The sequence below is a fragment of the Pistacia vera genome, unplaced genomic scaffold (assembly GCF_008641045.1).
Source record: "Pistacia vera cultivar Batoury unplaced genomic scaffold, PisVer_v2 Contig213, whole genome shotgun sequence".
Lineage (NCBI taxonomy): Eukaryota > Viridiplantae > Streptophyta > Magnoliopsida > Sapindales > Anacardiaceae > Pistacia > Pistacia vera.
Window position 1 is genome coordinate 471,189 of NW_022196017.1, and position 10,536 is coordinate 481,724.

Genomic DNA, 10,536 nt, shown 5'->3' on the forward strand with positions numbered 1-10,536 from the left:
GACTAAATACCCATTTGCATCCTTCCTTTATGTCAGGCATAGTCGGTGATTGCCTTTAGAATAAATTTCTACCGATTGCAATTGGAAACTTTACATTCTGCATAATTACACTGAAAATACTGCTCCAGAACTATTTGTTCCTGATAATTGAGTGACTTGTTGCTGTTTTCTGCGTAGTTATTCTTTCTAAACTCCTGAAGCTTGGACCACGATTGATTGTTTAAGTGCGCTAAATTACATGCATTCGTTTGCCATAGGGCAATGGACTCTTAAAAGGCCAAACACCTTGTAGGAATGGGATAACTAACAATAATGAAGAATGTTTGTATAGATATCATTCAGATTCTGCAAAGTTGCTCACCTTTTAAAGGTACCGGATGAGAAACACTTAAAGGTTTTTTACAATCACTCTTGTATACAGTTGCAAGAAGATGTTTCCATAATTGATTGGTTCTTTTGCCGTATTACTGTCATGCAATTTTTGTACAGTTAATTAGTTGTATTTTAATAGAAACATTTGAAATGCTTATGTAAATTATAGTTCAACTGTTAGTCATCCGATTCTTGTAACTATTTCAGAATTTAGTTTTGATGGGTAACCTTGTTTCCAAATTTGTGAAGAAATAAAGTCATAACAGAGATTACAATGTTATAGGAACTAGGAAGCACATTCATCAAAAGTTCTTTGTTAAGTGGGTGTATGTTTGACTGTTTAACCACTTGTAGTTGATCATATCTGTAATATATCAGTTAACATTATGATGAGTTTAGTATCAGTTACTAGTTTTATAGTATCAGATTAATTTTCGTTTTACAATATTAGAACAATTATTAGTTCATGGTATTAGTTCATTTATCAGTTATTAGTTTTAATGGATTAGAAATGAACTAATAAAGTAAACTTAATAATAATAATTTTATACTAGATACTTGACATTAGTTTAGGTAATTTCATGCCATCTCTTGGGTACCATTGCAATAAACCCAACCCTTCAGTACACTTAAGATAAACACAAAGCAACACGAAGCAGAAGAATGGAACCAGAAGATCAAACCCTGCACCAAAAACCCGAGAAGAAGAAGACACAGACACGGCTTATGGCAGATACTAACGAAAACCCAGAAGTAATAGAGCCCAAGTCTCCAGACTCGAGAGCCAGACTCAGACTCAGACTAGACTAGATATGAAGCACACAAAATTTGAGCTTCAAGACATCGAGTCCTAGCTCGCCAATGAACCCTCCAACTATGAAGTCCATGTTCAAGTACGTTTTATATCAATTTGAATATGAATTTCAATACCCATTCTTTTTTTTTTTATTTTTATTTTGCTTTTTTGTTTGTGGTGATTTTTAGTATAAAGGTTTGGAGGAAGATGGGTAGATTGAGAAGCTGAGACTAGCAAGAGAAGCTATGAATGAGTTTTTTCCATTGACTCTTGTTATGTGGCAAGAGTGGGCTCGAGATGAAGCTTCTATTTCAACTAGGTAGTTTTAGTTTTTGCATTTTGTGTTCTTGTTATTGGTTTCATGATTAAATTTTGATCGCTTAAGGTTTATGGTTAACGAGAGAAAGTATGAAGAGAAAAATTAAATGGATTCATTTAAAGGAGGAAGTGTTTATCTTTTGGGGTTTAAATGGTGAAAACGATGTTGAATTAAAGTTTATGTGACTTCTATCTACTGAGCCTTAGCTCAAATGTTGGCTTAATTTAGTAAAAGAAATGAAGTTTTGAGCTTCTTCCTTTCTATTTTTTTTTTTCGTATGTTGCAACTAGGAAGCGTGATGGTTGACTTGGGAGGTTAGTTTCGATAATTTGCGATTGTCTGATATTTTGTTGTCTTTGATTTTGAGTTCCCTCTTGTCATTGCTTTTATGGACAGCCTGCATGCTCAGAAAAGGTGTTAATGGAAGGGAAAAACAGATTCAAACATGATTGACGAACAGTCTCCAGCTAAGCGGCAGAAAAATACTGCCTAAAACCCAAACAAAGTGCATGGAAAAGAAAAGGGAGGAGTACAGAACTTAGCTGAAGAAAACAAAGTAGAAAGAGCAAACTCAAGTTTAAAGAGCATCCAAATGATCAACATCAAAGACTCCACCATTGGAAAGCCAAAGTATACACTGACAAGTGTACTTCTTTTATCAAACCTTAACTTCAGGCCAAGTAGAGATTCTCTCGCACTTCAGAGAGAGATTGCTTTTTATTCTTTTTTACGCTGGACAGGCAAATACAGAGAGATAATTCTAATGGTTTTAAATTTTTTCAGGCAACTTCTGAAGATCTAAAAAAATTCTTTAGCGATGTGATGGGGTTGGATCTGTTCGAATTCTGCAGGACAAGTTCACCGGAAAGTCAAGGGCATGACTCTCTTTCTCTCATTCATTATTTGTCAATGTTCTTTGTCCTTTATGCTTCAAATGAAAAGGGGGAAGCTGTCCACTGGACCTCTCCATGTGCACATTAGTCTTACAGTCAAATCCTTATTTACATTGCCTGACCTTTAACTTCAACATATGTACCATAATGTGGACTGTACCACAGAAATTAGCCCTAAGAAACTAATTTTAATGAGACTGGAGATTAGCATGGCTGATGCTTCGGGGGATAGAAACTGGCCTACAATGTGCAGTCCATTCTCTTTGATCAAATTTCTCAAGGGTGCTCATTGAAACTTCAATTTGATTTTTCCTTTCATGCTATCAATAAATCATTTAGTTCTTACGCTTTTGGTTTTAAGATGAATGTCCTTTCCAGAGACGATTACACAGTCTCAAATAAACCTACAAAAGGGTTGAATTCCATAATTATGGTAAAATTGCTTAATTTTCTAAGTATAAAGAGTCTAATTGTGTAAGAGCATATTTTTTTCATTTTGATAGCAAGTGATATGCTTAGGAGACTCAACCATAGTCCCATACAGACTTACCCATATTCCAGCTTGCCCTATGTCTGGAACCGTTGCACACTAATTTATAATATCCTCTGGTCGATTTTTGAAGGGCCTAGCATATGTGGATTTTGTCGATGATGCACACCTTACTACAGTTGTAGGAAAGAACAAACAAATGTTTGTTGGGAAGAAGATAAGCATTGCAAGATCAAATCCGAAGCAAAGGAGAAAGGATTCTACTGGTCATGGGGCCTCTGGAGAACATGGTAGGCCAAGTGGAATTAGGTTTTATCTTTGTTATTATGTGTGTGTGTGTGTGTGTGTGTGTACAATGCAGTCTATAGACGTTTGCATGTTTGTGTTTCCCACTTCTACATTTTATTTTCTTACTCCTTTGGGTTAAATGGCAGTGCAAAGTAGTAATCAGACTTTCAGGGAGTCTAGAGCGCCACACTATATTGCTAATGAACGTAGTGATAACATTCAGCTGAAGGGGAGGAACACATTTGCAATGCTAAAGAATGTCAGACCACTTGGTGTGCCCTCCACAAATCCAAAATCCGGGGAAGTGGAAGATGAGAAGCTGAAGTCAAATAATGAGTTTAGAGAAATGTTCCTTAAGAAGTGAGATTTATTCCTAAGGTTACATGTTACATGTTGACTAGAATAGCACAGTAATTGACAAACTTATCTTATAAAAAAAAACATAAGGTTTTGCCTTAATATGTTTATGTAAACACAATTATGACCAACGATACCTATTTGAGGATGAAAAAGCAATGGCCTTGCATCTCATGCTTGTGGAAAATGTGAAAAAATGTCTTTGGTCTGGAAAATATCTGAGGAAGAATATGAAGAATATCATCTGTATGCTTGGCCGATTAAAATTTCCGCACATGTATATTCATTTTGATTGTTTGTTTTGATTGAATATCCATATCTCATATGATTATGTTTGTTTCACTTAAAACTCTTCATGATTTTGTTGGATGCTTTCCTAAACATTCTCACATAATCGAGAATGAGGTTTTCACTTTGTATATGTTAGGTCTTGAATTAGTACCAACCTTCAAAAAAGACCTAATTGTTTCACTTTATATTTTCAGAATGGAATAATTACATAATCCCCATGATTTAGATTAAACGTTATTCTATGGTATTTGTATACATGCTCAGGATCTTGAGGTTTGGTCAAAATATGGATAATCTCTTGAACTTAAATTGATGAATAGTTAACAATGGAGAACATTTAACAAGTGAGTATTAACCAAAAACTTCTTTTGGAAAGGTAGCGGATACCTTCCTGAGAACATCATGGCTACAAAGTATATTGGGTCTAAATTTTCATTGCCTTTGATGGAAATGTGTACCAGCCATTGTTTTAAAAACCGAATCGGAGGGCAACTCGCTTTGCTGACCAAATCATGGTTCAACCGGTTCAATCGGTCCAACCGATTGGACCGTCGGTTAGACCAGTGATGTCATCGCAATGTGTGATGATGTTAGCACATTTTTAAAAAAACTTTTTTTTTTTTCAGATTTCTATAGAATTAAAGGATCTTGGGCTTTTGTGTAGCCCAAATGTTAGATACAATATAGTTTCAGCCCCATTCTACAAGAATTGAGACTTAAATTGGCCCATGACCAAGAAGTGGAATACAAATGGCCTTGGAAAACAACTGCAACATTTCCAAGGAGCTAATGCTTTGGTTTTGGGAAACATTGGAAAATTCAAAAACCAAAACAAAACCAGGTTTAGCACCGACACCATACCATTACCAGACAAAACCTTTGCTTTTGTTTTCGATGGCAACTCTTGTTCTTCTAGTGACTCAACTTCTTCATCTCAAACACCAAAACTTTGATTCTGTGGAAACAATACTCAGTCAGTTCCCTTCCTCAACATATTTCGCTAACCAGAACAAATTGAAGCTGGAGACTAACAGCCATATACAAGCAACTGTGGAAGATGAAGATCTGGCAGAGTCAAGGTTCTACTTGGACACGCTCTGGCCTTAATGACTCAATTTCTTGATCGTAAGTTTCAATCTTGTAATCGATTATCTCTAAGTCTTCCTTTTCGTTTTTGTTTTCCATTTTCTTCCTGTACATACACAAGATGTGCATACGCTTTATAGAAAAAAAAAATCATCAACAAAATTTAATGGAGAAATTTTCGAAAAGAAGCTGAGAAATCTGAGAAATTTTAGTAGAGAAACTGAGAAAGAGAAGAATCTGAGAACAGAGAAAGGAAATCGATGGAATGGGTTGCGGTAGTGCGATTGGGTAGGGTTAGGGGTTTTTGAAATCAGACCGGTTTATCCGCCGGTCCGGTTGGACCGACTGTTCATTGACTTTATCCGGGTTTTGACGGGTTAACGCGGTTTAATGTATAATGACGGTTTTAATGTTGACTCGGACCGGACACGTGACCGAGACCAGTCCGGTCCGGTTTTTAAAAACAGTGGTACCAGCTATAAGTTCTAACTGGCTCGGAGATGTCAACATGAATTTAGAAGTGATTGATGATGATGAACGGGGCTTCTCTTCATTGAACTTGCAAAATTAGAATTCCATTTGGGTAGAACATTTCAGTTTCATGAGATGAGCAAGCAAATTTAATGGTAGCAGGCAACTGATGTTAATTTGCTTGATGTTTCATTCCAGGTCAGTCTTGTAGGTAGGCAGTTGCTTAATTTGTTGTTAAACAGAGATCCTGCAGATCGTTTAGGATCAAATAGTGGTGCCAATGAAATTAAACAACATCCTTTCTTCAACGGAATCAATTGGCCTCTGAATTCTGATTCTCACCATGGTAGGAGAGGACTACTTGCATTTTACCATATTGAATTCTCAAACAGCAAATGATTTAATATCGAATGACAACACCATTGTTGTCAAAATCTGCTCTTAATCAAAGTGGTATCTTTTGGTAATTTAAAGTATATAAGAGATAATCATTCAAAAAGAACATGTAATATATATCAAGAATATAGCAAAATCAACGATTCACTAACAAAATATACTGTTGCTTTGCAAATTACAGCAAGAAATACAGGCAAATGTTCCAGTCGTATAGTGTCTTTACATTAAAAGGCTTGGATCAGCTGTATAGATGCATCAGCCAAATTTATCACACTGTTATACGCAAATCTGATGAGCAACAAAGTATACAATTCTTGCGAGATCCTTACCGTGCAATTCAGCTCTTGACACGGAAATTTGAGATGAAATTGAATACAAATAGCACTTCAAAGTAGACCAAAACATGCACAACCACAATTATGTTACCCTACTTGGTGGCCTGTGCGATTATATTACTTATTGAACCGGCCTGTTCTTTTGCAGTCTCCACCAATGAGTCCTACAACATAAAAAAGATGATACACTGAAAAATTAAAAAATATATGAAAAACTGACGACCAAAACCCACTGTGACCAAGAAAAAGAAATTATACCTGAGCAGCTATTAGACGTGCAACTGTTTTCTTGCTTGACTCTTGAAGTTCACCGGCAATCAAGAGTTCATCCAAAATATAATAGGCCTATAACATAAACGACTGTCAGCAATTAGCAAAGACACAGATTTTGGCATCCATGCAATATAAACTGATCTACGCTATATAAGCAAGAGGGCATTAAATTAATAAGGTATTTTGGGCAGTCACTTATTGCATCAATCACCATTTATGATATAAAAAAAAAAAAAACCCTTTCAGAAAGGAAAATCCCAATTGCAAAACAAGCCCATTGCAACATACCTTGTGAAAGTTGAAGATCAAGTCCAGCTCACAGACCTGGAAGCAAAATTAGATTACCACAAACGTCAGTTTCTATACCAATCAAATGGAAATATACACTTTAATGCACTTAGTGATCTTATACAAAGTAAAGTCAACTTCACTCACACTTCCAAAGTATCTGTCAAGAATCTCAACATAATGATGAATTATTTCAAGGACCTCTAATTCATTGTCATCCTGATCAATGCACATGCAGAAGTATAGACTAGCATATCTGCAAAACATATTCATTGGAACCAACTCAGTTGATCATCTCTATGATGGCGAAATGCATTCATTGAGTCACAAATACTGTCATATTTGCATATACCTTTTACAAACAACTTTGTATCCTCTCCATTCCACAAAATTACAGAGCTTGGGTCCTCGTGAAAGAATGACTCCACTGAGCTCACGAATAACCTTCTCAGACAAAGCAACAGTTCAAACAAATCATCAATGTAACCACAGCTGTTATAATAAGTTGAGAAAATGATACCATAACGATCATTTATCCAACACAAGGCAGGTCCTTTGAAAATAAAATTAATAATTAAGATCTAAAGAGAGAATATCTGAGCGACATGGATTTAAAACCATACCTTAGTTCGTTCCTTTTGTGAATAAGGAGAATACCATTTAGTCAACCGGACTTTTCCTTGTCGGCTAATAAGAAGCACAAATTGAATCTGAAACATATTGAAGATAAAAAATTATAGAACATCAGCAAAGTAAAACCATTAATCTTCATTTGGCATTGGCAACATAAAATGAACAAGATTTAATAAATCAGAGTTGTCGGACATAGCACAACCTAAATGATTGTGGCATATCCAATAAATAACTTGTAAATGAATACACATCATTTCAATCATTATTTTGAAAGCTATTATTGGCAATGGTTCAGGCCCTCAACCAAGCTCAACAGCCTTAATCTCAACATCCAAGGTTGCTCTTCAACACATGTCAACTTTATAACACACTATCAAATTCTTAGCAATCAAAACATGTTACTTCAATCCATGATTTATTTCCCTCAACATCCATTGCCATTTCCAGAAAATTTTGATACGGTTTTTGTTTGTAATTAACTTAAGCCAAGCTGTGAGAAAATGACATAAAACATGGGTCATTTTCCAAGATAAGCCAAATGCTTAGTATTGATAAGCTAGTTCGAGCTTAAATTTCACCATTCTGACATACAAAGACTCCATGCTAACTAGTTTTCTATCAAATGCTTCCATATCCCTCTAATACAATTATTCAAAATTTCGTCTTCCTAACTTTCTGTTTAAAAACAAGGTAGTTCAAGAATGAATAACCCACATGGGCAGGTCTCAGAACTTCGCAATAAATTGTTAAACTAATATAACTTTGTCGGCTGAAGACCAATTGAAATTCATAAAACTGTTATTCTACGCCATACGCTTCAATGATCTCTAATTCAAGATCTTAGCTAGGTTGATACATATATAATTAATGTACTTGACAATAAATATCACTAAAATTAGCAAACTTGCACGTTCAGAGAGCAACGAATCCATCGTAATCCCAAACACTCAAACATTCATCTAATAATGCGATTACAAAGTCAGATCTAACGGTGACAATATATCACCTAAATATAAAAATCAGTCCAAGAACAATGCATCAGCTGAACCAAAACCCCCAAATATAATGTAATATTTCAATAAATGAAGAACTGCAAAGAAGTTGTTTAATAAAAATGAATAAACGCGGTAGATCTAAAGAAACGGAATTCAATGGATCAATCCTCCATTAAGCTAATGAAATCAACAAACAACGACAGTACAAATTTCACATACCATGGTTTTCCGACTATATTGACGATAGAAATGAAATTTTCGTCAATCACCAATAAATTATGTTTGTAATTTTGCTCTCCTCTCGTCTCTTATATTAATCCTCTCAGTCTTCTCTTATTTTATTCTCAATGAGGTCACCACCATGAAGATTCTAGAGCGGATTTGAAAGAAAAATGAAAACCAGAAAAACATTCGAGAGAGAAGTAATACTGAGCTAGAGAGTCGAAGAGCAGAAAACTGTTATTAATTGACTAACTTTACAAACAGAAGAACGCTGCACTTATATAGCAGCTACAAGATGAACAAAACGTCACCATATGACAATCAAGTTCTGATCTTTTATAAAACAGCCCCCAAGCTTTGATCTTTTACATAAACACCCTTCTGACTAACTTTTATACTCAATAGTCAATATCCTCCCTTAAACCAAAGTGCTTGATATTGATATTTCATTTGGCATTGGCAACATAAAATGAAAAAGATTTAATAAATCAGAGCTGTCAGACATAGCACAACCTAAATGATTGTGGCATATCCAATCAATAATTTGTAAATGAATACACATCTTTTCAATGATTATTTTGAAAGATATTATTGGCAATGGTTCAGGCCCTCAACCAAGATCAACAGCCTTAATCTCAGCATCCAAGGTTGCTCTTCAACGCATGTCAACTTTATAACACTATAAAATTCTTAGCAATCAAAATATGTTCCTTCAATCCATGATTTATTTCCCTCAACATCCACTGTCATTTCCAGAAAATTTAGATCTGGTTTTTTGTTTGTAGTCAACTTAAGCCATACTGTGAGAGAATGACATAAAACATGGGTCATTTTCCAAGATAAGCCAAATGTATAGTATTGATAAGCCAGTTCCAGCTGAAAGTTTACCATTCTGACATACAAAGCCTCCATGCTAACTAGTTTTCTATCAAATGCATCCCTATCCCTCTTATACAATTATTCAAAAAGTCGTCTTCCTAACTTACTGATTAAAAACAAGGTAATTCAAGAACGAATAACCCACATGGGCAGGTCTCAGAACTTCGTAATAAATTGCTAAACTAATACAGCTTTGCCAGTTGAACGCCAATTAAAATTCATAAAACTGTTATTCTACGCCATACGATTCAGTGATCTCTAATTCAAGATCTTAGCTAGGTTGATACATATATAATTAANCCAAAGGAAGGGTAAGCAAGTGGCGAAAAACGGGCCTAAGGGCTCCAAAGGGCTAGCAAACACCAACAACATCCCGATTAGAATACCCGTGGCATTAAGACTAGGTGAAAGGTCGTAGCTCGAGCCGTCCCATGCCACGTCGCATGAACACCCCTATAAAAGTGCTGGGCAGGGCGATTCTCATCACCGCCAGAGAAACAATCCTAATCATAGTCATGCGGGAGGTTCCCACACTCCGTGGGGCGGTTCGTACCACCGTGGAGGTTGTGAAAATTCCCCGCACCATTATCGCCATCACATGGCTCTAGCCATCGTGTGTCGAGAGCAGTCGAAACTGCCGGCTGAGGCGAAGAAGAATCCGACCTCCTAACTTTCCTCAATCGCAACCGCGAGGGTCGAACTCGCATGGGCAAAAGCAAACCCCAGATAGCTCCGCTGCCCCAGATTGAGGAGCTATAGCGAGCTATAGACCAGCTAAGAGCTTAACAAAATGAGCAAGGGCAGGTCGCATCAGCGTCTCCCTTTTCTCTGGCAGTGTTAGCCGCCCTACTCCCATCAAGATTTAGAATGCCCAACATGCGGGCGTTCAATGGAAATTCTGATCTGTAGGATCACTTGTATGAATTCAACAACCGTATGGAGCTTTACCAGGTTTCAGATTTGGCGAAGTGCCGTTGTTTGGCAATAACTCTAACCTCTCATGCCAAACAATGGTTCAGGTCGCTCCCAGCGGGATCGATCAGCTCGTGGCCTTAGATGAGCACGACGTTCCTAAGGCACTTCCAAGCAAACCGAAAGTTCTCAATGCCTTTGAGCTACCTCAACAATATAAGGCAAGAAAGGGATGAATCC

General features: G+C 36.4%; 1 protein-coding gene across 3 annotated transcripts; it reads right to left on the bottom strand.

Moving 5' to 3' along the window:
* Positions 1 to 5,887: 5,887 nt before the first annotated feature.
* LOC116129674 (AP-1 complex subunit sigma-2) lies at positions 5,888 to 8,780 on the bottom strand. Of its 3 annotated transcripts, none has more exons than XM_031415397.1 (7): positions 8,503 to 8,780; positions 7,279 to 7,365; positions 7,008 to 7,099; positions 6,803 to 6,911; positions 6,656 to 6,691; positions 6,377 to 6,439; positions 5,888 to 6,258 (listed from the first exon to the last, which is right to left on the bottom strand). In XM_031415397.1, the coding sequence occupies exons 1-7, from the start codon at positions 8,503 to 8,505 to the stop codon at positions 6,187 to 6,189; spliced, it is 462 nt and encodes a 153-aa protein (XP_031271257.1). In that variant the 5' UTR covers positions 8,506 to 8,780; the 3' UTR covers positions 5,888 to 6,186. The 3 variants fall into 3 exon arrangements, with proteins under 3 accessions (XP_031271257.1, XP_031271258.1, XP_031271256.1); XM_031415398.1 differs by having other exon boundaries at positions 6,348 to 6,439; positions 8,503 to 8,769; XM_031415396.1 differs by having other exon boundaries at positions 6,353 to 6,439; positions 8,503 to 8,763.
* Between the last annotated feature and the right edge of the window lie 1,756 nt (positions 8,781 to 10,536).

Coding starts and splice junctions, on each gene's coding strand:
- LOC116129674 (XM_031415396.1), bottom strand. Junction 6,440..6,655: donor TGATCTTCAACTTTCACAAG/GTATGTTGCAAT, acceptor TTTATGTTATAG/GCCTATTATATTTTGGATGA. Junction 6,259..6,352: donor CACGTCTAATAGCTGCTCAG/GTATAATTTCTT, acceptor TTTATGTTGTAG/GACTCATTGGTGGAGACTGC.